General features: G+C 42.1%; 1 protein-coding gene across 1 annotated transcript; it reads right to left on the minus strand.

The window, feature by feature from the left end:
• Nucleotides 1-6393: 6393 nt before the first annotated feature.
• On the minus strand, nucleotides 6394-26258 carry TRIB2 (tribbles pseudokinase 2). Its single transcript, XM_058021364.1, has 3 exons — nucleotides 25831-26258; nucleotides 21557-21849; nucleotides 6394-8751 (listed from the first exon to the last, which is right to left on the minus strand). Exons 1-3 carry the CDS (start codon nucleotides 26098-26100, stop codon nucleotides 8283-8285), a joined length of 1032 nt encoding a protein of 343 aa, XP_057877347.1. The 5' UTR covers nucleotides 26101-26258; the 3' UTR covers nucleotides 6394-8282.
• Nucleotides 26259-26487: the final 229 nt, after the last annotated feature.

The following is a 26487-nucleotide window of genomic DNA, read 5'->3' on the forward strand; positions in this document are numbered from 1 at the left end:
CTGCAGCAAGAGCATGATGATTCCATCCCAGACAATGAAGCCTATAGCCTATCTACTAACCTCCTGAAAGCAGGTCTTTCCCAGCTCTCTGGGGATTATATCTGTTATTGACTCAGCTGACTGGAGCACACAGGGAATTGATGGTATCAAAAAGTTGCAAAGTATAGAAAAATGCAGTTCTTTCCACTTCTCTGAACAATTGGCATCCAACAGCTACAATGTTGGAAACATTACTTATGGATGGGGGTAGCAATATTCAGAATCTCTTAACTCCATCTACTATTAGAAATAAGATGAGAAGCCTTCTACCCTTCAGAAAAGCCTGGTGTTTCTGAGATAGATAGCCTTTGGATATAACACACAACACATGCATTTCTCCCTTACTTGTATGGTGTGCTCACCATGGTGGCCTCCAAATGCACTCTGAGTGACCTGGCAGCACAAACCCCATGGTAGCAAGTGTCACTTACAATTGCAGTTGTCCTAGATAAAAGCAAAGTGTATTGGCAGGGTGGAAAGAGTCAGAAGATAAAACTGTTTAAACAGAATCACCGCAGATTTTCATTTTTGTTCTGTAATTTTAGAAAACAGATTACCAAAAGTCTATGATTGCTTACATAAAATATTGTTATTGTAATTGTTATGGTTTTTATCTTTCAGACTTATTTACAGGCAAGACTATCTGAAAACTAAAAACTTAATTTCCCCAAAAATTACTAACTACAGAAAATGGTGATGATGCTGTTGAAAAAGTACTGTGCAAGAAGGAGCAGAACTTGTTAAATTGCATGGCTTTTTTCGAAATTACTTGTACAATCCCAGCATGCCTGATGGAAAAAATAAGATACACCCCTCCCCCTTGCTCAAATGGCAAGTAAGTAGAGCTCAAAATACCACTTGGCCCTTGACAGGTTGGTGTGAGTATTATTCTGGAACAGATCATTAATGCTGCTACGACAAAAGGGCCAAGGGGCATTATCTTCCCTACCTTTACCTATGCAGAAAGACCACTCATAAGGGGGGAATAAAAAAGGAGGAAGGGCACAATCACTCTGCAGCTCCTGTGCTCTGAGGATATAAATGCAACCTTGACCTTGTCCTTGCTTTCTACACAAAGCTAAATTTATCCAGGAAAAATGTCATCCTGCAGTAAAATGTGGGTTATCCTCATGGCCTGATCAATCAGCAGGCATCAAATCAGGCAACGTTGACTACTCCAGTTTTATCAGCTGCAGACAATAGCAAAATGTCACTGGATTTCTCTGAATCATACATTTCTTGTTGCTGATGTTCATTTTTAAATTACAGACAGCACATTGCGAACTTTCTGACAAATCTCACTGCTGTCCTGAGGTTACATGAGATCACTGGTTATTCATGTTAGCAGCTCCTCAGACAAGGCAAAGACTCGATAATCTACACAGTACCAGGAAAATGGATTTGTCAACATTTCTCATCAAGTTGAATAGAAAAAAAAAAAAAAGAAAAAAAGATTTTTTTTGTTCTCTGCTATGAATTCCCTGTTGTAATCAAGCTATTGCTCTTCCAAGATACGTTCCTTTGACTGAATTAGAGAGTTTCTAAAAAGTAACAACTGGTAAAATATGCATGTACTTACTCATCTTGAGCATCTTGATTTGATTGGCCTTGATTTGAGCTACCAAGGAGAGTAGGCATGTTATGTAATTTTTTAAGCAACGTTTATTCTAATAAAAAGTTTGTATGTAGTAAAAGACTTTTACCCTAATGCAGCTGGAGCCCTGTCAGAAACTCAGTACCCAGAAGAGCTTCAATTTTTACCCACAGATACAGTCCATCTTACAGCAGCTCTAAGGGCTGTTTGCAGAGATCAGACATGCTTCTTGCTAATGTGAAAACTAAAATTAGCAATTAAAACCACTTATAAATTACCAGTAATCTGCTGTTGGGATCACACATAGGAGGAAGCATGAATCAACACAATATGAAGGAATAAAATGCCCATTGATGACCCATAAACCAGAACTCTCCTCTTCCTGCAAGTTGATACAGAGCTTTTAAAATTAAACCTCAAGTGCATGGAATTTGACAACACCTTTTTCAACCTATGATATTCTAATTCTGACTAATTCTAATTCTGTCTATATTTTTTCCTTATTTCCAGGGACTGAATTAGACCAACTTTTAGCCATACCCTGTTATGAGAGAAACAATGAACCCATGTGGAATTTAAAAAAGAGTCAGGTCTCAGCATGAGTAGAAATCAGACATTTAGCCTGCTCTGCCCCATACCTTGAAGGAGTTGGCTGATCCATAGACCACACTATTGCTAGGTGTTCCTCTTGGTCTGTCCAGCCTGGAGGAGACTGAGGGCAGAGCTCACTGCAGTTACAGCTCCTTGGGAGGGGGAGAGGAGGGGCAGGCTCTGATCTCTGCTCTGTGGTGACCGGGACAGGGCCTGAGGGAACGGCCTGAAGCTGTATCAGGGTAAATTTGGGTTGGATATTAGGAAAAGGTTTTTCACTCAGAGGGTGGTTGGGCACTGGATCAGGCTCCCCAGGGAAGTGGTCACAGCACCAGCCTGAGAGAGCTCAAGAAGCGTTAGGACAATGTTCTAAAGCACATATACCCATGGTCTCTTGGGGACAGCGCTGTGCAGGGCCAGGCATTGGACCCAGTGATCCTTGTGGTTCTCTTCCAACTCATTTATTTTGTCATTCGCAGTTACAGTGGTGGAAGTCTCTGTTTTGAAGGGCACATTTGGTCACAGATGAAGGAAGATAGTTGTGTTCTGCTGCTTTACTCCACATCTCCAGCACATTGCTGCAGATGGGGGAAGCAGAGGCCATGTGGCCTGGCCTGCCATGGCAGCAGCTGGCACTGCCAGCGTGCTCTGCAGGGCCAGCAGAGGAGGCTGCCGGGGTAGCGGCTGCAGGCAGGGCAGTGGGCAGAGCCAGCAGCAATTCCTGCTGACCAGTGACCCATGTTTGGGTGAGCAGGCCAAAGAGGAGTGTTCGTGTCATAGCATCCCTTCTTGTTTTGTCACTTTGAGAAGGCCAGAAGTTCAGACCTGGACTCCCCTGCAAGGAGGGGCTGCCCAGCACACACCTGCAATAAATTGTGTGCTCAACCCTCATTCTTAGTGATTTGGATGGGAAACAGTCCAGACCAATGGCAGTACTACAAATTTTCTCATAAGCCTTATCAACATAGGAAAGCCTTTCAGTCTTTCCAGGACTGATTCTGATGTCAGGGCAAGTGGGAAGCAGGGACAAATATTTTCTTTCTTTGTGTGCTGCTTTCCCAGTACACGTTTTGCCAGCCTAATCAGATGGAGATAAACACCTTGCCATAGACTGTGCAACTGACGTCAGCTTTTTGTGTGCTTGGAATGATGTCAGCACCAGCTTTGCAAGGCTTTAACCTCCTGAGCAGAAAGAAGCAGAGCAGCAACTAACCTACTGCTTTGCACAAGCTGCCATGCCAAGATTATTTCCTTTTGCCCTGCTGGCTACAGATGCTGGGTGAAGGAGGCAGGAGAACCAGAACAATGGGATCCACTCCTGTACTCAGCCAGTTTTAAAGAGGAATCTAAACAAATTTAAATTACCTTATATAAATAATAAATCACACCTCTCAGCATAGTAGTGAGGACCTTAAGAAATGGATTCCACTCATTTACATCAGTGCAAATAATATCAAATTAATTTCTCAGAATTTACACTACCATCACTGTAAATGTATTTCCCCACATATTTGCATACACCCACCAATATACATAAAAATTTACAAGTTAAATACAGCCTAGAGTTTCAAACTTGTATAGAGGCCTCTGGCAAGGCATTTCTAGAGGATCGAAATTTCACACTAATAGCAATTTAATTCACATGTCAAAAAAGCCAAAATGGAGGCACAGAAACCGGTACCAAGAACGCAACTGTCAAGAACGTTGGGAAATACAAAAATCAGTGGCAGAACTGCCCTGATTTAAGGGGTTTTTTGGTTTCTTGTTTTGGTTTTCTTTAGAAATTTTCCTCAGCAGTTTCTCCTGTTCCAGGGGAATTTTACCATATTAGAGGTCATTTATACCCCACTTTACTTACACTTTGATTTCAACTTGTCTCATCGTGTTACCAATTTTAAACATTTGCTTCTACTGAAAGAATAGGAAAGTTACAAGCTAGTTAAGTTGTTAGCTGGACTGTCACTTATTAAATTAGCAAGTTTTTCATAGAAATCTTAGCCAAGACTTAAAGAATAAAGAACTGATTATTACTAATTCTTTTGGTATTCATTATGGTATTAGTCACAGAGCTCACTCACACATTTCCAAATTTCAACACAATCATTTCAGGATGAAGAGTATTATTTTTTTTCCCTTCTTAATTTTTCCTTGGCATCAAGTTTCATGCCCTTCCTCTCCAATTGCCAGGAAAGCAGAGTTGGGATTCAATAGTCTTGGGCTGGGCTTTTTTCAGTTTATTTTTTTCTTTCCAGAAACACAAGTTTACCAAGGTTATTTCAGCTACAAGAGAATGCATTTTTAATTGACTCGTTTATCTCCATAACACATGCACACCTCAGCAAGACTAAGGGATCAGGTTATATGACATCATGGTGCCAAAGGAATAATTGTCTCTTGTTTGTGCAGTCCTGAAGAAAAGCCTGTAGCTTGGGATCGCACAGAGTGCTGCACTGACAGAATACATGTATTGTAGTAAAAGAGAAGTACAACTTTTTTCTTTTTTTACATTTGGGAAGGGTAGACAAGGAAGGGCTGGAGGGATTCCAAAGTCTGCCATGGGGTCATATTCTGTGAAATGGTTTTGTTTGTAGACATGGCTTTTCACCCTGCACATTTGTGAGATGATCATCCCTTTTCCCCAGGACTGAGACACAGCTAAAACTGTGTGACAATCTGCTCAGCAAAATCCCAAATCCCACTGCAGTTGCTACCCAAACTGAGGGTGGAACAGCACTTCTTAAGAAAGCTGTCTCAAGCATTTCTGCAGCAAGCAGCATTATACCTGTGTACTCAACTAGCAGTGCCCGTGAAGCAGAAATAACAAAAAGAGACGGAAATCAGAATCACAAATTCCCCTCTTGGGTTTAGCTTTAAGAACAAGGAAGCTCCAAAAAAAAGACACCCCTTCAGCATTTTATAAAACTGACTTCAGCTGCCGAAGGATTCCTCTGCAGCTTTATCCTCAAATAAAAAATTCACTGCAAACGAGCAATCATTAGTCAGCTGCATTTTTCGTATAATTACTGGCAGTGAAAAAGCAAGCGTGCAGGTTGCTGGAAAATAAGGTCTAACTACTTCCACCCAAACAGAACAGAAGCTGTTCACATAAGTTTTAGTGGGGGAGAGGGAAATCCTCAGTGCTCCCCTTCTCTCTATGACTGATTACAATCTGTTTTTTTTCTATAAAGCACATTTATTGTGGGAGTTTGATTTGAAAGAATTTCAAGAAATTCAACTTTGCTGCAGGCATACAGATCATTTAAAAACTGATCTTCAAGTGTTTCTACATGTTAATAACATTTCTGTGAGTGCTATAATCGAGTTCTAGTTCTCAATCTACCAACTGAAACACATGCCAAGAATTACCTAGGAAAAAATCATGTAGTTCCAAGTTAGCTAGCCTGACAATAAACCCTGTGCTAGCAGTTTTAGTGCAATAATCTTTATTTTGCAATGGGCAGTTTTGGGGCTGGGGGGTTTCTTTAGGGGTGACTGTCAACCACCTACAGCTTTTTGAAACTACAGAGGTGCTGAAAACAGCCTGTGTGGCTGTTAAACCAAAGCCCAGTCCAAACTGTCTTTTCTTAAGAGACCAGGATTCATCTATTCTGCCTCACATTCTCAAAGCATCTTATTACCCTACATGCTCTTATATATGTCACTACCTGCATCTGTTAATTATTAAGGTGAATGACAAACAGAAGCTGGCCTTAAATAGAAGACATTAGATTAGGAGATGCTAATTCAGAACCATTCTTTCTGGAATCAAGGTGCAAATGCAAGATGCACATTGCCCCAGGATTTTGGAAAGTGCAAATACCAGCTCACTCCATTTTGGTATCTCTCTTCATCGAAGGGTCTCCCAGCACCAAAGCTCTCACCACATTTCAATATCCTTCTTGAACAAGGTAAATGGGTTTGGTAAGATGCGGGGACAAGCCAAAAGAAGAGAAAATAAAAGCCAGTTTTATTTATAGCAAATGGTAAATTTTTTGATGAAAAGGTTTACAGTGTTACCTTGTAAATAAATATAAATGCTAAGTTTTCTCAGCTCACTGGACTAGGCAAGAGCCTGTCAGCATGACAAAAATTATCAGCTGAATGATCCTAACAGAGCAAACTTTTGCAGCACCTCAGATATTCAGTAAGAACACTGTTCACCACTGAACTTTAGTTAAATATGCACAATTTTATTTATTGAAGAGATTAGGACAAAAACATTAAACCAAATACATGACAAAGCACCAGAGGCAGTAAAACCCCACCATGCACATCACCAATCTTTCCTCCTATAAGGTACTTATAAAATAAAAAAAAAGTCCTTCTTGACACAGCACCATCTTCAGAGTGTAAAAACATTACTCCTTTATATTCTTAGTTACCAAAATAGAACCAAGGCAGGTCAGCTGCAGCTAGCTTTGTCTCTTGATAAAGAACTGTGAAACATCCTCTTGAGAGTGGGACCATAACTTTCCTGCAAGGCAGGCAAATAGCATCCATACGTCAAATGCCAAGTAGCTGTACGCACATGCCACATACTATAATTAAGCACAAATTCAAGTAACATTTACATACTACAGAGTCCACATGTACCTACCCAAAAAACATGACCACTTCACAAAACGTATACAGGCAGTAATATCAGAACAACTGAGGTACTGGAAACACAAATATTTATGCCAAGAGATTTCAATATCATACAGCAATATAAAAGCAGTAATAAAAACATTTGCCAGTCTAAATCAAATAAAGCTATCTAGAAAAAAAAAAAAAAAAAAAAAAAAGAAGCTAAATAAAAAGTTATTTAGGGACAGAAATACCTGAACAGAAAAGAAGTGTGTTAACTACAGCATGTAACATGTCATCCCAAGTCAACCCGTAATTGAAGTACTGGCTTAATACATCACTACTGTGACATTTTCTTCAATAAATAGAATAAGTCTTGACAATACAAAAGGTGCATATTACTGTGTATGTTTCAAGAGGAATATCTGTAATATAAATGTTCAGCTTATTAATACCCTCTTATTTCTTAGTCTGGACATAAACAAAAATGAAAATCAAACAATTCTTTTCCCAAGTTTAAAGGAATTCAAAGAAAAAACCCACAATACTCTTCCTCAATATAAAGAGCCCTCTATTTACACGTGGGCTAGTCAGTAAAGAAGAGATTGGTTCTCAGATGAAGACACCGTTAAGGGCTTTCTGCCCTCGCTAGTCATATACGTGCAGCATGGCAGATGTGGAAGCCAGTATCTCATATCTTTTAAAAAAAATTATACAGTTTTATTCTTTTTTTCTCCTATTATAGCAGTAATGCAGTTGAAAGTTCGAGTTATAATAGCTTCCTGCAACAAACCATTTGACACAAAACAGAACAGCCTGTTAAATGACAGTTACTTCCCCTTAAGGGAACAACGCATTAAAATGTCATTTCCTGACAAGAATATTAAGTAGTTTATTTAGAAGAAATGACTTGAAAATAGCTATCAAGAGACATGAACTGAAATTTTGCTTTTTTTTAGCACCCACTTTTCATGTCCATCTTTGTGCACCTAATTTTTTTCTTGTATTAATCCCATTAATTATTAGACATCTGATTAAAAAAGTTAGCCAATTGTATTTTCCCTGAATAATGGCTGAAGTTGAATATCTAACAGTGCGATGCCAAGATGTGAGCTGAGGCAAAAAAGTTTCTAATTGTTGTGAGTTACCACTGTTTTTAATAGAACAGAAACAGGAGTGATACAGCTGCACCAGAATTGGCATGTGCAGTCTCCTTGGCTCCAAAAAGGTGAAGCTACAATTGCTCCATGCTGCCTTTTCTCCTCCAAATCAATCTAACCTGATAGCAAGCTCCCCCCGCCCCCCCAATCTGTCCCCATGCTACATTTGTTATATTAGCTCCTTGTGGAGGTTCCTTCTCAATCCGAGGACCTCTGAGTGTCTTTTGCTACCAAGCTAGGCTGATGCAGGATGTGATTGAACGTGGTCAGGAAGGGCTCCTTCATGTGTCCATCTCCAGGTCGTGTACCTTCTGAACACCAAGTCTTTGTGCTCAGTTAAAGAATGGGTCCAAGTCTTCTTCCATGTTGACATCAGGCACCAGCTGATCTGATACTTCCTTAGCACCATATCCTGAATTCGATACATTAAAATCTGTAGAAAACCATGGATGGTCCAGAATTTCCTGTGAAGTCAGCCTTTCTGATGGCTCTCGACGCAGTATGCTACGTATGAGGCATTTTGCCTTAGGGGATAGAGTTTCTGGAATGTTAAACTGCCCACGGCGGATCTTGCTGAAGAGGGAACTAGGCTCAATGTCATGGAAAGGATAGCGTCCAACCAGCATGGTATAAAGCATGACACCTAGACTCCACACGTCCGCTGCTTTGCCAGAGTAGCTGCCATTTGTGTTCAAGATCTCTGGACTCACATAGGCTGGGCATCCATGCTTATCAGAAAGAGAGTCATCATTTCCTCTTAAAATATAAGCATCTTCTAGGCTTTCCAATTTCACTCTAGTCCTGTGGGGGGGAAAAAAACAAAACACAATACTATCAAGGTAAGCAAACATCAAACACAAATTCTGACTGTTGCAAATGTATGGTTATAATAGTCATACTCTACAAAATTTGACAATTGCAGAAGTGCATCAGTTTAAAATCCCACTCACAGCAGTTGCTACAGATAAATTGATATTGTCTCTTCCATACTGGTTAGAGGTATTAGACACATATAGGGAATACTGCCACACATACAGCTAGAGGATTTCAATTTCCAGTAAACTCATTAATAAATTTAATTAATAACTCATTAATAAGTTCTCTTAAAAAGAGAATAGGAACTGCCATATTCATGCTTTTGGTTAATTTCACATAGACATGATTTCCGAAAGGGCACATAAACCTCAAGATCTTTTCTGAGCTGGATGCACTCTAACCTACCCATGTAGGATTCACACCCAAATACAAACCCAGTCCTAACTACACAAGGTTATTTTGACACCTTCATGCTGGCAAAGCCACTCTCTGTACACCTGTAATTCCACGAGGTTTAACAGCAATAAAATGGTCACTCTGACCCTAAATGATCCCTCTGATCAGCCAACATTTTCCTTTACCCCAGCAATTTTAAGAGAAATTAAGAAACAGCACTTCTAACAAATTCCAGTCTTCCCAAATAGAATTTTTGGCAAAGGGAGATCAGGTGAGCTGAAGTCCAAGATTAACAGCAAGCTTATCTACCCAGCTGAGCCAGAGGAGCTCCTTGCACTGGAATGAACAGAGAAGCTGGCAAAGGACTTGCAGAGATGACAGAAAAGCCTTATCTAGACTGAAAACTCCTGCTGCCTGCAAAGCACTGTGAACTTGTCATTGTGCTGCAGTAATTATCTCTGCAAGAGAATTTTCTTCCCTTATGGATATCACACAGGAGCAGAAAAAAAAAGATGCAGAGCTGCTTGTCATAGCACTAGCTGAACATAACCTTTCCTTCAATTCTCACTGCTAGGCTTTTTATCTATATTTAAAAATCTGTCCCTGTTGGACGCATCCAAAGGATTACCAAGTACCCTTCAGACTAGTTCTCAGCAAAGGGTGGTTTAGAGAACAGTCACTACAATGCAACAGGGCTTGTCCAGTGCCTTGGGATGGCAGAGTGACCTAGCAGTACTGCAGATTTTCTTTTCAACAATTTGGGGTCATAACTCAACTTTGAGTTTTAGTGCCCTCATCCCTGAACCCCACAGGTCTGTTGCCATCACTCCTAGCCCTGTGTCACGGCCCTGCTCTCATACCACAGACATTCACAGGCAGGGACTGGATTTCATCCCAGAAGGCAGAACCTGCGTCTCTTGACTAAACCACGTAATTTAACAGGCATTAAAATAGACAAGGAGAGCCTTGTTTCTTAAATGTTTACTGAAGACAACACCGATTGAGCTTGAGCTGCGAAAGACATCTGGGCCAGCTTTGGCTTAGACTTAGTTCCAGGGCAGCTCAGCCCTATCTTTTTTGAACCAACAGAAGAGCATTTTACTCCATTGAGTACTCCAGAGGCAACTGTGCCATAAACTTTCATGACACTTGGACCTTTTCAACAACTAAATACGTTTACTAGCAGAGGTGAAAGCCCCTCTGGCAACATGCCTCAAATGAGGAAGTCATAAATACAGAATTCCAAATACCTGGCTCCCAAGCACAGTGTGTCAGGGCAGCTCCTTCTCTCCTGAAACAGGCCAGTGTTTGCTCCTCCAGTTCAATGCTGATGGGCATTGCTCAATACACCCGCTTCCTCATTAATTACCACTGCCATCCTAACAGTACTTCTGGCCTTGGACAACCCCCTCATTAGCACTCAAACAATACTTTACAGCAGCAATGCACCACACAGGAAGTGGGCTGCAAGGAAAAGCTTAACTACAATTACCAAGACCACAGAAATTTCCCTCTGTACACAGCAGAGGGTCCACAACAGGAGAATGACTTGAGGAGAGTCCTTTCATAGTGTTCAGCTTTGACACATTCCTGCACCTGCACAGCGTAGGAAGAGAAGCAAGGAGAAATACCCGGAGGGAAAGAACATGCCAAAGAGGGCAGAGAACAGAGAAGAGGAAATGAAAGGGAAGGCAGGGACATGAGTTGTGGTTCCATTTGCATTGCCCACCTCAGTTTTTCCACAGAAAAGCATGTGTAGCAATAAAACAGTGGGGCCAGATACTCAAACATGCATTAAGTCACTGAACTGCCAGACAGGAAAGCATCGACTCACTCCTGCTAACTAACAGAAACAGAACACACACACAGGGAGTGGGGCAGAGCAGGCTATTTATAAACAACTTCCAGGAGGGAATTCACCCCCACACACACTCGCCTGCCATCCCAGTGTCAACAACACAGGGAAATGTTGTTTACTTTCCTATCCTATTTTACATTTCTGGGAGTTGCCAAAGACTTTAGAAAAACAGTTCAATAAGAAGCTTTTATATTACATAAAATTATTGGCATTCCCTAATCTCTCATTTCCTACAACGGACACAGTACAAAACCACAGAGAACAGACTGCAAGGTGTGTCAAAAACTCCTATTTTTTTCCAAGAGAAGAAATAATTTCTTGATAATAAAAGAGAAGCAGCACACAAAAGCCATATCCCCATCTTGCTTTCCTTGCAAGGTGCTGCAGCCTCCACACAAAACAGCGGGTTTTGTTTAAGCAAGCAAATGGAACAACAGCTGGCCCTTATCTGCCTGCTCCTCTGTAAGCTGTGGGCAAATGAAAACACTCAAGCCTGGTTTTTCATCCTGCTGAGCTGACAGGCTTTGAGGAAACAAAGGTCCCAAATTAAACAAAAACACAACCTTCAGTCCTCTTCCTCCTGGTCAGCTCCAAACCCTGAGCCAGAGACTCCCTTGGGTGCAAGGTGCAAGTGGTGAAATGGCTCCTCTGCAAGCAGGCAGCGCTCCTGCAGCACCGGGCATGCATTTCCCTGGCAGACTGCAGGGCCTGCATCCCCTGAGCACACACTGCCAGCTGCATGGCCTCAGCATGGCTTTCTCCTCTCCCAGGTACACCCAGGCACAGCCCAGGTGTTCCCAGTTTCATTTGTGAAGTCCGGTGTCTTTGCACTAGATGACAACACAGACTTTCCACGCGTACAGCAAGGAGAGCACAGGGATGGGAAGGGCTGTCTGACTTGACATAGCTGGCAATAGAAAGAGCTCACAGGGTGGTTCTGCCAGCACCCCTCACCACCAGGCAGGCCTGGGGCTGGGCAGACCCACTGCAGCCCATTTTCAGTGACTGACAGACCTCACCCACCTCAGCTCACGGATGGAACACGGTCTGTGCAGTGCTACCACTGGGTACCGCACAGGTGTGTGTACACAGCAACCCTCAGTCCCCTTTTGACAGTCATTCCACATCTTTTCAGGCAATCAAAAAGCAGCAGCCTGGCTCAGAAGCTGCTATTTCCCAGTGCACAGTATCCCATCTCTATGAGAAACAGCTTCCAGTTCTGCTGGCCTTCCTTTACACTGCATTTCAAGCATTGGCTTAAAGACCTCTGCTTTCTGCAATCCAGTGATGTTTAGGGTTTAGTTTTTGGGTTGTTTTTGGGAGGGGAAATCAGGCAGGGAGTATGGAAGGGAATGAGAAAAAGGGGAGTCAAAGTCTAAATACAGAGAAATGCAGAATGCTGAATGAGAAACAATCTCTCTCCCCCACATGCCTCTCTCAGAAAGCACTGAAATCAAATAGCCATGAACAGGAATAAAAGCCAACAACAACAAACAGACCCTGAAAACTACAAGTCGATTCTGAGAACACAGAACCTCCACAGAAAAGGGTGGGGAGTGCATCCAACTGCAGATTAACTGGACAACCCAAAATTTGACATTTGTTAAGGCAAAGGACAGAAAAAAAAACAAACATGAAGGTGTGAAATCACAGTCAACTTTGAAGTGCCTCCCATCACGCAGAGGAAAAAGGACAAATAAAAATAGTTCTCTAAAAACCTCTCATTCTCTAAATAATTAACTCACATCAGTGCCCACAAGAGAAAAAGGATTCTCACAAAGGAACCCCAGAAGAGAAAAAAGTTCTCCAAAAGCACCAGCATTTGAGCTTGACAAACAGTTGCAACAAAATTAATCCCTAAAGTTCAAATGTAAGCTACTGCCCCAGCTGGATGAGAATCACTTTACTGCAGGACAACAAAGAGTTTTGCCAAGGCTTACGTAATTACAATACATAATTTCAAGTTTTAATGCAGACCCCGAATAAGCACTTGGAAAAAGAGCATTATGCATCTATCAGATCATTGATAAAACACTGCATTAGTTTAATGCATTAAAAAAAAAAAAATACAACCCTGAATCATGGCTATTTAAAAAGGGGAAGCTATTCTGCCTATGAATGCTTTCCCATTACTGGTGAATGAAACCACAGAAGTGCAATCAGAGGGCAGCAGCAGCACTCGGACGGGAAATGCGTCTTTGTCCCCATAGAAACCGTCAGGGAAACCCATGAAAAACAATACCACTCTGAGTTTCTTATCAATATGCCATTCATTACTTGACTTGCATTCAGACTTTGCTCTTCAGTAATGTAACAAAACATAATCAATTGTCTTCCAGAAGGTTCTCCAATGCAACCTTTGGAGCACTCACCTCTGCCTTTGCTGCACATCCCACACATTTTTTCCAACAGATTCACATTACTCTTCCCTGCAGAGCTTTGGGACTACCAGCAAATTGCTATCCTGCCTTTTGACACTGAAACCAGGGCGTAAGAATCCAACATTCACACTTGCTCTCCAAAAGCAAACAATTTCCATACCAAAATCAGTTGAATTATTCAGAGGGCTCTAAACTCATAAGGCAGGAGAAAAAAAAATCTTTAACATTTAAAGCAGAGACAACAACTGATAGTCTGAGTGTTTCAGAAGAAAATATCTTCATTGCAGTGAATAAGCAGTCAGTAGTAAAGGAGCCTGCACCTGAATCAATGAAAGCAGTTGCCTCTAGTCTGTCCCCAAAGCCATCTGTATGAGAAGTAATACCTGAGCAACAGCTGAGCCAACCTTCCCATTTTGGGAACACTAACTGCAGACTGGGCCCACAATTTTTGCACAGCAACATTCCCCATATGACAGCCAAATCAGCTGCTTTTGGAAGAGACTGAAGGAGCCATCCTGCTCCGGACACGCCAGATACACCATCCAATTGCTACTTAGGCTGGGTAAAATTAAAAGGTCCAGATTTACAGATTCAATGCAGCAGACACTGGAGATCAGGAAATAAACATCATTGCCATATGAATGACTATTTTTTTCATACAATTGCAGGTAAATATAAAATGGCAATTTCTAAAGGTGCTTCAAAATATTCCTCCAAGGGTAAAAAGCTGAAACCACTCAAGAAATGTTATCTCATATTTCAATATTATTCTGACTGAGACCAGGAGAGCCTTTCCCTAGGTAGAGGCATTCAAGCCATTGACTGCCCAGTGGACCAGGGATTGCTCCTAGGTGGCCAATAATTTACAGGTCATTTAATCGAGGTCAGTTGCCCACACCTCATCATAATGACGAGAAAAGCATGCATGCAATTAGAGTCACAAGGAGGAAAAAAAAAAAAAAAAAGGGAAGCTCAACATGGGAAGCAGTTATCTTTTGCTAATCGATTTTTATTTTTTTTTAACCAAGGGAATCTCTCCTAAATAATGCAGAAGAGGCATTCTTCATCAGGGAGCCAGTGAGACAGGGAAGGCGGTAATGGAAGCCCCCGCAGATGATTTGCAGCTCTGGTGAAAAGACTGGTTCTGAACTCACAACTACCCAATCTCCTTGGGGGCAGAGGGGCACACAGGAGCAGGGGGAAATGTTATGCCATCCATTTAAATCCTGCTCCTTTCACCAACAGATCCCTTTCCAATTTGTAACAGCACAGAGCATGGGTGTTCACCACACAACGTCCTACACAATTTCAGAGAAGAAAAAAAACAAACTCTGCACAAAGGCTGTTAGACAGTCTCTTGCATAATGAAACAGGCTCAAGGATATGTTTCAAAAGACAACTGGGACTTTCAGGCAGCACAGGTTTACAGGATGAACCTAGTTCCTAAGGGAAGATTCCTTCACTGGTACTTCCGCACAATGAGGAAGCCTCTAAAAATTACATCTCCCCCACCCTTCCTCTGCAGGGATGCTAACAGCACAGTCAGCCCTGCCTGCACCCCCCTGACATGCAGTACCCAACAACTTAGAGCTTTTAACTTGTTTTAAGCTGATCTGGGTTTTTTCCCTACAGAATTCCATTTACAAATGCTCTGGCTCACCTCCAGGAAGGACTGGTGCCCCAAAGACCTCAGTTTTACAACACTCAAACAGGATTGCTGGGAACAGCCTGTCCTGTACGCCATATACTTTGTTTCTCCCATGCCCTTATTGCCTAAAGACAAAAGATACTCCCCAGAGAGTTGGTAGGTAGTGATGCTTGTGTTGGGGTGCAGGCTGTGAAATCCTGCAGACCCTTCCACAGAGGAGCTCGGTTACAATAATACCCTGAACAATCCATTCTTCTGTAAGAATCTGAGCCAGGGCAGCTACTTCATCACCTCACTTTTATCTTGTTAGATCACACTGAAGAACAGAGTTTTAAAAGGCTGTGCTGTCAACCATATGCTGTGTTTCCCATCTTTTCTAGGTCTTTTGATACAATGCATGATGAAGCTCCATAGGGAAAGAAGACCACAATTTTTTTTTTAACACAACTGCATGTTGTGAAAACAGCCCTGCACTTTCTGAGCCTACAATGGGTGCTCAACATCTCTAAGGCCATGCCATTATTTCACAACCTTACTGAAAACCTTTTGCTTAGATGTCTGCAATCCTGTCTCCAAGCAATACACATCTACCAAAAAAGCAGGTGCTCAAGACTAAATATGCCCCAGGTTGGCTCCTCTTTTCAATCTCCACCTTTTCTCTCCCTCCCAAGCCTGAAGTAATCTCCAAGTGTGATAATAAGAACAATTAAGAGAAGGCTGCAGAAGAATTTCCCTCTGACCATGCACTGCAGCTGTGACTAGTTGGGCTCCTGCCTCTCCTTCTCACTCACCCCTAGCACAGACATCCAGATACCCTCAGTCTTCACTCATAATTCAAAATGGAACATTTTGCAGCAAGTCTAAGGATGGAGGTTTTCAAGTCTTTAAAAGGACCAGCTATTTAACTGAATTTGAGATGTCCTGAGACACATCTACTCCAGGGGCTACAGAGCACCTTTTGTCAGAGAGATCAATCCCAGGATGGGCATCTCAGGAGAGGCACCACCCATGACTGACATGACAGCCAACACACACCACAGCATCCTGCCTGAACAGGGAGAGTGAAGAAGACAAGGCCCTACTATGATCTACATAGTGCAAAGTGCTTAAATGACACTCCAGGGGTAAAACCTGCTGCAAACTCCAGTGCTGGCTGCAACAGCAAAGCCCCTTGACACTCCTGGTCTCACTGAAAGGCCTTGAGCTGACTCAAGCTCCATCTGAGTTCCCATCATCATCCCAGGGCCAGACAGCAGCCAAATCTTCCTTCTCAGCTTTTGCATTAATTTATAACCTCTGGCACAGCAATTAACCTGTATGACTATCTATGCCCTCAGGGGGAGATTTATGCACTTCACAGGGTGGCTGTGATGTTCACCACCTGCAGACAGCCTCCCTCTTCCCTCCTGCTGGGAAGGGCACCAAACACATCAGTGCTGCTCCCAGGAACAGGGTGAGAACAGAGACTTAGTAACGAAACCACATAAAGGCAATGGGGACACAAACCCTTCTGTGGAAAACAGTTGTGCAACCACTTCATCTGCTACCCTAAGACTCACGGCGGATTTGCTGCCCATTAAGAAATTCGCCTTCCTCCATATTCCAAGAATAATAATTTCTGGTGTGAAATCTGACCTGTGAGTCTCCACTATTGAAGAACTTGTGCTCTTTGGTCCTGTGGCCCCGTTCAGGGTAATGCAAAGTGTTTAAATAACAGCAAAGTGCTTAAATAACAAAACAGATGAAGACTGTTTTTATTTCTAAATCTTTAGGTATTTAAACAGCACTCCCATTTTGTTTGATTTTCTTCCACTTTAGGACTCTCTAGGACTTAGGGAAAGCATTAACTTACATGTTCTCTACCAAATTGTAAGGGTAATAGCAAATTCTACCACATTGATGAAAAAGCTGCTGACCACATTATACTCTAACAAATGCTGGGGAGAAAAGCTTACTACTAACTATAAGAAAATAAAAGGTCTACATGCAAAAAGTTTGGTATATACATTTGTATTTTTTGTGGGATCAGGTTTGTATCATGAGGATTGGAAACAACATAACTAGGTCATGTTAAAGCATCATCCATTCAAAGCTGAGAAATTAAAGAGGAAAAATTATTCTAAGAGCGCCAAGTAAATATGTTATGCTAGCACAGGCTTTCTAAATTAGTGTATTGTACTGGCTGCATTCCCCTGGCATAGAGCAAAAAGTGTCAAATCTTGTTTATTTTTATTGAATCCCACCTGCCTCATATTTACTCAAAGAATAGAGGAAAATTACAATATCTAAATACCAAAATTATTTTAATTTTTCCTTCAACAAGTATGATGAATGTACAAGGTCTTTAAGCTTCAAATATTACGACAGCTAATATTTTAATATAATTAAAGGCTTAAAAACACACTAAAGAAATTAATAATTCCCTGACAGCAGAAATGTTCTTGTATTAAGCAAACCATTGAAACAACCAACACAGAAATGCTTCATTTAATTCTGAGATCTTTCAGATGGCTCTTTCTCAAAGCATCTGCTATGTATCAGACTGATGAACTGCTTTATTAGCTATATACTGTGCACTATTTAGCACAACCCAAAAAAACCTGCCTGTTCTGCAACATCATTATGGGACACCAGCTAGGAGAAGGGCACAGTTCTGCCCAAGGGCCTACTATGAGGACAGGCTGTGCATAGAAAATGGTAAATACCATGACACAAACACAGATAAAATACTCAAAAGCAAGAGCCTCACAACATTAATATCAACCTGGCTTCATACCCAGGACAAAAATTTTAATAACACGGATGGAAGGAAAAAACATACAAGAACACAGGTTTTATCATAGGTCATTCACTGTTTTGGATTCAAGTTTCATTCTGAATGACACAGTTTTTGAAGTACCTTAGAGGCACTTTAGAAAGTCTGTTGAGACTCAGCATGGCAAGTCAGTGTTGTTTTCCATATATTCAGTGTTCTGGAAGCCACTACAATAATTTAATAGATGTGCTGCTGCTTGCTAACCCAGTCTTACAAAACATTTCCAGCCATGCTGTAATGTCTTAGAACTTCTGCTTCATCAACATCAGCTGCAGGTTTATGGATTTTAACTCTGAAATTTCAATACTACAAGACTGGCTATTTCACTTTACCAAGGGATCTACAGACACCTCCCCCTAAAAAACACAATTGCACTTCTTTTTATAAAAAACAAAAAACCCATGTAGCAACAGCACATATCATTTTTATAGAATGCAATTCACCCTATCTTCAAATTTCCTACAGTTCAGGACTTAAAGAAACTATAAATTACCTTGAAACACAGACCATTTTTTTCTGTTTGTTTCCACAGTGGAATTCTGAGTTTCATTTTAAGTGCTAATGTACTTACACACATGCAATAATGTAAGACATGATCTGAGTCTCTCATGGATTTACCACATTAAGGAGAACACCTCTAGTACAATTAGGACCCCTACAGAATGCTCAGTGCTACCAGCCTACAACAATACTTTATTCCACCTTCTTACCTCCCAGCTCATTAGAAACATCCCAAGGCACTGTGATTTGCAACATCCAAATAACACACATTTTTAGTGGGGACATCAAGTTGAAGCTAAGAGCACTCTTGGTGCTGCTAGATCAGGAGCCCAAATCTTTGCAAATGCCAGCTGTAATTTAGATAATGGGGATGGGGGTAGAAGAGTTTTAACACTGTATGCACCACCTGCAAAACTTCAGCAGCTCTGTTTTTCTATTGAACTACCAGGATCTCATTAGGATCAATGAAAGATGATGTACTAAGAAATGCTTCAAAATTGATTTTCTTTTTTAGACAAATGGAACTACTTCCATATAACATTCACATTCCCTCTGGCTCCTCCAGTCCGGCAGCTCTCAGCCAACAGCAGACAAGCATCTTACTTAAAAAAAAAAATAAAAGCACCAAGTTTTCCATTCATATGTTGCCTGCCTGCTGGATTTCACATCTTTTCTTCTACCAAAATTAAAGCCATGAAAGTCTTCAGGAAGAGGAAGTTCCAAAGTGGTAGGTACTTAAAATGAACTGCAGAAAAACAGCCTTGAAGAAATAGGAAAAGAACTGCTAAGAAAGAGCTTCACTGAAGAGCAGGTGACACACAGCAGCAGAGTTCACACACATTTCTCAAAACATCATTTTTATCTCTTCTCTCCCTCTCTGGTTCATTATGAGCACCAGAGAGCAAGGGATGGTGCAGCACCCATCTGCCAGGCAGCTCCTCGAGGACTGCTCAGCACACAGGAATCCTCAGCAGCAGCCTCAGACACATGGGAGCTCAGAGGGATGCAAGCAACACACCAACACCTCTGTGAACTCAGGAGGACCAGGAAGATTTTTCATTTCTAAATATAGCAGGAGACTGAAAGTGATGACTGATTACAGTATGATGATCAGAGGATGTGAAAAAAGGCAGTCACTGCTGTTTGGTTCTATTTCTATCTCACATTATTTCATCTCTGTTTATTTAGCAGAGAAAGGATTACAATACCTTCCTACTTACAAGCCAACATTACATCCAGAAGAAAACCGCATTATGATTATCTTAAAAATAACCAGCAAGTCCTATTTGACCTTTAAAGTGAATTATTGTATAATTAGAAGACAATGCTCAAAACTGAGCAACAGTGTCATTTTGCAAACAACAGCTAAGCTAAAAACATTCATAAAAGCCAGCACTGCTATTACAGTACACACCACTTTTCTTGGGTGGCTGAAGGATTTGGCCCTGTGCCTCCTATGCTGACTCTGTTCCTAGTAAGCAGCAGGGTAGGAGTTCAAGAGCATCCAGCACAGGCCTGTGTCTGCTCCCACTGCACTGCTCTGAGCTCATGCTGCCTTCCCTTGGAAGAGCTCCTCCAAGTTCTGTTCTTCATGCAAAACCACACATGTTTACATACATCCCCAGGAAAAAAAAATCCACTTAAACATTAGGATGTTATCAGCTACAACAGAGAACAACCCCTCAACTACTTTGAACAAGTTTCCTTATCTTCATCAGAGGTTCTAGAATGATGCTTGGTTATTAAGCTGGGAGTAAAAGTTGTGGAAGTGCAGTTTATATCTACCTGCTCTGCATTTCTCTATGAATGGACATTAAGCTCATTTAATTTCATGCTTTTTTTTTATTTGAAAAAGATGAGGAATCAGACCTTGGGGCTGCAGTAGGAAAATGCTTCGCAGACAATCATCTGAACTGAATTAAGAAGTGAAAATATATATTATTTTTTAGTCTGTAAATAGATTAAAAGGAGAAGCCTATTTTGCAAAACTCAGCTTGCAATAAAATGAAAGTAGAGAATATTTAAATGGGATAGATTGTCATCTTTATTATGTCATTTTTATTTTAAGACCAGGAACTTTTCTTTCCTGAATGAATTGTGTATTAGTTTTTTCTAATTTTTAGATCACCAACTTCCTGAGCCTGTGGAGAACTTAGAGAATTTGGCTGTTGCTTGTAATTCCCCCATATGCACTGGTTATTTTTAACAAAGCTCTCCAGAACATCCATTTCACTCTGCAGCAGTTTGAACAAGTTTTCAGACAATTTTTATCATTCAGTTAAAAAGGTAAAACATCTCCCCATTGTCTACCAAAACCAGAAGAAGCACAAAGGCAGGTTCTGTTCCCATTTAGATGTTTGGGGTTTTTTTAATGGTTATCTTCCAATTTAATCACTCTATGAAAGCCTGACATGATTCTGACAGTATTGATTGCTCTGATACCTTATGTGGAAGTTGCAAATAAATTCATCACTCAAGACAAAGAAGACTGGTAAACACAAGGAAAGAGATAGGAAATTTCCACAACAGTACAGCTATTGCTCCACATGAGAAAGAGCACTTCAACAATATACCCAGAGCATCCAGGGCTATTTCTTCCCCTGTCTTCCCATACTCCTTCCCCAAATCATTTACACAGGAGGGTGTCTAGGGAGGAGGTTTGTTCTTTATTAAAAAAAACCAAAACAGTAGTTCCCCAAGTACTACAACAGCTGGTACTACAAACAAGCACCCCCAGTGCAAGGCAGTTTCAGTCTTACTATGATTAGTGACTACATAATACTCTTACAAGCAGCCTCCAGATCCTCTGAGCATGGAAAACAAGATGTCCTCAGAACAGTCCTACAGAACACTTGACTGCTCTTCCTCTTCACACCTCCTCACTGGAACGAGCCATTTCAGTCCCCAGTCCTCTTTAACATCCTCTTTTAACACCAGCAGCCTTTATAATAGTGCAGCTCTTACCCCTTTTCAGATGGATGTCTCCCAATAGGAATGAGGAAACTCCTCTAGGTGGAGGTGCAGGATGCAAAGAGCTCTCTATACTTTACTCCAAAACCTAAGCCAGAAGGTAAAATGGCACATCCATCCCACAATCAGGTTGCAGAGGAAAATAAAGTGTACTACAAACAAAGGCTACAATATCCTGCACCTCCAACTACCTGACCTCAGGTATAATGAGGGAGACTTACCTTTCTTCATCCTTAAAAATAAATTTCCGCAGCTTGAGATCCCGCAGTACCAGTCCACCATCATGGCAGTGTGCAACAGCAGAAGCTATTTGATAGAAGAGTTTGGCTGCCTCCTCTTCTTTCAGCTTCTTGCAGGTACGAACAAACGAATGCATGTCCCCATAGCTCCTTTCAAAGAACACATATGCTTTTGTCTCCCCAAGAATTATTTCAGTAATTTGGTTGATATTTTTATGCGCAGGCAGACAAAAACATGGTGCTAATAACTCCTGGTAGCAGCCAATATCAAACACCTGCAGGAACAATGACAGTAAAGCCAGGGTTAGTGACAAGAAGGACAGTGAAGTCATGGTAAATCTGATTCTGCTAACAGAACCATCCCTAAGTACAATTTATGTCACTGCTGAAAGCTGCACCAATGTAAACAGGATGTCACAAACTCGCAGCACTGAGGACAAGACAAAGCAGACTGCACAACCCCACACAGAAGACACGTAACCTTGACAGGAAAGGCTAGTCTTCAAAAATGGTAGCAAGCACAGTTACATTAGCTAACACCTGATCAAATCCAGAATGCAACCTAAATTAAGCTGTAAAGACCAGAGATGTATAAGGGCAGTACTCAGAAGGAAGCATGTTTCTTTTCAATTTTCCATCCAAATAAACTCATAAAAAATACAGCCAGTAGCTTTGTATTGAGAGAAGCTGTCACATTAAATCCACCCTGATACACATGCCTGGCTCTTTTGATTTTATTAACCCATTAAAGCCTTAAGGATTTTCAGGCTTAAAGTATCATCTATTGCTATTCCTATTTACTTCCTGCCTTTCTTTCATGTCTGAAAAAGAGCAAAGTCACTTTCACTTTCCAAGTATCAGTTCCACAATGGCTGTTTATAAGATCAGAAGGACAACCCGGGAAATAGCTCTGCCTGTTGGAGCACAGACAAACACCCTTCAAAAGGCAAAGACAAAACCACCCTGAACTCTCTGCATTTCAATCAAGTGCTCCATTAAAAGCGAAGTGTCCCTTTACTACTAAGTATGTTATCACTGATCTTATGAATGAGCTGTAAGAACTAAAAAAGCTGCTGGGAAACCCAAATATAAAAAGTTACTATAATCTAGTGATGACGAATGAATCAGTATTTGAGTCAATTGAGAAAAGACCACATTACAAGAAAATGAAAGACTTCATTGAGAATAACAGAAGTCAGTGTACTAAAAGAGACTGAGCAAAGTACTGATAGGAGTGATTTTTATTTTTAATTATACTTGCTGCAGAGGACTGCAAAGCAAGTATTAGCATTTCCACCAGCATAAAAATTCAATTAATATGTAACTTACTCGTGAGTGTTTTGTTACTTTAGTAAAAGGAACTAAAGGTATTCATGTGTCCTTCGAACGAAATATAAAAATGAAGAACTGGTCTAGTTCTCTAACCACTGTTTTAAACTGCAATTATTTTTTACCTTTCTGTATTATAGCATTTGTGTTCTGATAGTGGGTATTTGTACCCTCTCTGAGAAGCAAATATCTTCCTGTTCTCTCTAAAGCTTTAAAAGCCTTTAAAAATTGAGTGAGAAAGACACAGTTTAATCAAAATTTACCTGAGGCTCCAAAACCTGCATCCTTTAATGCTTCAGAGCACAATCCTAATAAACTCCTTCCACAGAGGAGGACTCAAGCCCCAAGAAAATGGGACACCCCCTCCTCACAGACCTCATTTTCCTGTCACCTCATACCTGCGCTGCCTTACCCCGGCACAGGGAAAAACAACCTTAAAGGCAGACTGCCAAACAGAGCCAGCACATTTTACGGGGGGAGGATTAGCACCGAGGCATTCTGGTGACATGGTGCACCAGGGAAGCAGAACCAGGGCGGGGAGGGGGTGTTGCTAAAATCCCTGGTGTGCAATTCATTCCAGAGGAGAATTCATTGACATTTGGATCTCAAAACTCGTAACTACTACATTATAAGTGAATGGCTCTTCTACAAAGCAGCTGCTATAAAATAAAATTTAAGCAGGAATATTCATGTGGCTCAAACTCTCATGCGAAAAGACATCATTCCAGAATTCTCTCCTAAACCAGATTATCATAATGTAAATTAGTTACATTTTGTGGTTCTCAGACTATGTTAAATAAGTAGCTCTGGTTATGTACCAGTACTGTGTTTGAACGGGGGGGTAGATAGGAAGCACTATCATACTGCTACAGTGTCAAATACCTTCTATAAAGGGCTTCTTTGTATGCCAGCTTCTAAGATCCCTGGCCTCAATTCAGCAAATGTCCAATAAGCTGCAGTTTGATTTAGGTCTCGCTGGGAATTAGAAGTGAGAAGTTACCATTGTTTGGATGCCACAGAGCCTTGAAGCAAATAACGGCATCGGTACAGCCGGTGGGTGCAGCCAAATGAATCTTGAGAATCATCAGTATGTGTCTGTTAGAGCCAGCGTTTCTGCAAGCAATCTCTGAGAGCATCTTCAGTAAGATACCAGAGAGCACCTCTCTTTGCCGGAAGGCTACTTGACAAATAGTTGTCATGACACTGCAGGCATTTTAAAGCACACATTAAATTAAGCCGAGTTCAGGACTGACAACTGCACCCTCAGAAACTAGCAAGCCAGGCTAAGATCGTATTTTTGGAGCACAGCTAGTAGTGCCTCGCACATATGGAAAAACTGATACTATTCAAATGTCAGGATCAGCTCAAAAACATACAGCTTAAATAGAAGGGAAAACAAATAACGGCCCAGTCTTTGTGAGCTGCAGTTCTACTGCTCATACTGTTATCAACAGTGCCCTAATCCTGCAAAGCAAACAAGAAACAAAGAAGCGCAGAGCCCTCGCTCCACTACTTGCCATGCAAGTTCACCTAGAATTTCATGCAGAGCAGCAGCTTTGTGAGACCTGTTTATTTCATGAAAAGATGCCAATGTCCTAGAGTGCACCACTGTACTACTGCGTCGAGCTGAGCTTTCATTCTCGAAATTCTCCTGTCCTATTTCAGTTTGGTAACAAAGCATCCAGTTCAGCAAGCAATATTAGTTCTTAGCAAAGCCATGGGCCTTTTTTCCCCTAAATAATCACATGAAGTCCCAGGTTTCATCAGGTTTTATAACTCAATCAGTAAGCATATTTAAATTGCCCTCTGAACTCCAATCTTCACAAATAGCAAGGAGGAGCAATTATTTTCACTTCTCTGCTACAGCCTAGTCCATAACTTTTTATGAATCAAGTATGAGAAAGTATGAAACAGTGAGCAATACTATTATTAATCCCTGGAATACTAGTAAGCTATAATACATCTACTTTTCCATCTAGAAATTTGCCAAATGGCATTAATTCCGTGTTTTGGGAATAATACAAACACTGCAGCATGTGCTGCAAGGTTGCAATTTGCTATGTAGTTATAAAAACTACTACTGGGTACTGTTTCAGTTTGCTGGACATAAGTCTGTCTCGTTACAGACAATAAGAACCACAATTTAGGAACAAAGGATAATATTCCCTCAGCTCAAAAGGAGAAAAACACCCCTCCACAGATGTGCACGCATGCGGATTTCTTTTTCCCACAGCTCACCTTTTAATAGTAGGAGCAAATTGGGAGGAGGCAGAGAAAAGCCGGCAGGCTACAAAGAGTGGGATAGCTATTCTGTCTGCACTTCTAAAAACCGTAGGTGTGCAGGTTTTATTCTTGCTCAGTTGGGCAGTGGGGGAGGATGCTGTTTGCAAACAACCTCCACCGTGAGGGAGCTCAGGCTGATTAATTAGATGTGGTTCTTCTTTTTTTTAAATCACTTTTAAGATAAAGCCGATGGCAATCTGCCCCCGGGCCCCCCGCTTCTCCATCCTCTTCCGTAGCCAAAGCACAGAATTGGGGGCAGTAAAAATCGAGGAAGTCAGCAGGTCCCAACACCTTCAAATTAGCTGGGGATTCCCTACTCCATTTTGAAAAGTGAGTGTGTGGAAGATGAGGCTTTCTCCTGGTCTGAACTCACGTTAAAACCTACTTCAAGAACGGCTCTTTCCAGAAAAATATCCCCCTGCCAATAGAAGGCAGACCTGGCTCCGGGCCACCGCTATAACGTGGCCATTGTCTGGAGAGAGGGAAAAGTTACAGGATTCGCCTATAATCCCGTCTCCCTGCCTTTTGTTTCTCCACTATTCAATAAACGAGGTACACGGCCATGCTCGCCCTCCTGCGAAACACGGGAAACCCAGGACGACGGGGGAGAACCGGGGGAGGGGGAGAACAAGGAGAGGCATTACCTTGCAAACCAGCTCCTCGCCGCTGTGCAGATGTACGGCTCGGAAAACGTGGTCTCCCTCGAGAGGCTCCAACAATAAGTATTTCCCGATGCAAGAAACGCAATGCGACAAGTTCGGGGTCTCCGGCGGGCTCGGCGAGCCTAGATTCGGGCTAAAACTCTGGCTTGGCTCGATGGACCGTATGGACGAGAGCTCTTCAAAATCCTGGGTTTTATTCCGCGGTCTCCCATATCGTGCTATCGTGATAGGGGTTGACCTTTGTATGTTCATGAGTATGGAGAAGACCAGCCGAGACGCTGCACCGGAGCCCTGGCGTGGAGCGCGGTCCCTCGCCCGTCCAGCTGCGGCTGCCTTTGTGTGGCGGGGGGGGCGGGAGCGGGAGCGCGGCGGCGGCGGGCGACCAGCCTCAGCGCCGCGTCCTGGGCACAGGGAGAGAGCGCTCAGCCCGCGGCCCTTTGTTCCCGCCGCCGGCCGGGCGCGCAGCGGCGCGGAGCAGCGCGGCGGCGGCGGGGCAGCGGCGCCCGGGGCCGCGGAGCCGAGGGGCGGGCGGCGGCGCGGCCGGGGCTGGGCGGCCGCCGCTCCCGCGGGGCGCGCAGCGCGGGCGGCAACAAAAGGTCGGCAACGCGGTGTGCGCAGCGGGACCGTCCTTCCGCTCCC

This window comes from Melospiza georgiana, chromosome 3 (genome assembly GCF_028018845.1).
Source record: "Melospiza georgiana isolate bMelGeo1 chromosome 3, bMelGeo1.pri, whole genome shotgun sequence".
In the NCBI taxonomy this organism is placed as follows: Eukaryota; Metazoa; Chordata; class Aves; order Passeriformes; family Passerellidae; genus Melospiza; species Melospiza georgiana.

Coding starts and splice junctions, on each gene's coding strand:
- TRIB2 (XM_058021364.1), bottom strand. CDS start 26,100: ATGAACATACAAAGGTCAACCCCTATCACGATAGCACGATATGGGAGA. Junction 21,850..25,830: donor GCGAGGAGCTGGTTTGCAAG/GTAATGCCTCTC, acceptor TTGTTCCTGCAG/GTGTTTGATATTGGCTGCTA. Junction 8,752..21,556: donor ATTTTTAAGGATGAAGAAAG/GTAAGTCTCCCT, acceptor TCCCCCCCACAG/GACTAGAGTGAAATTGGAAA.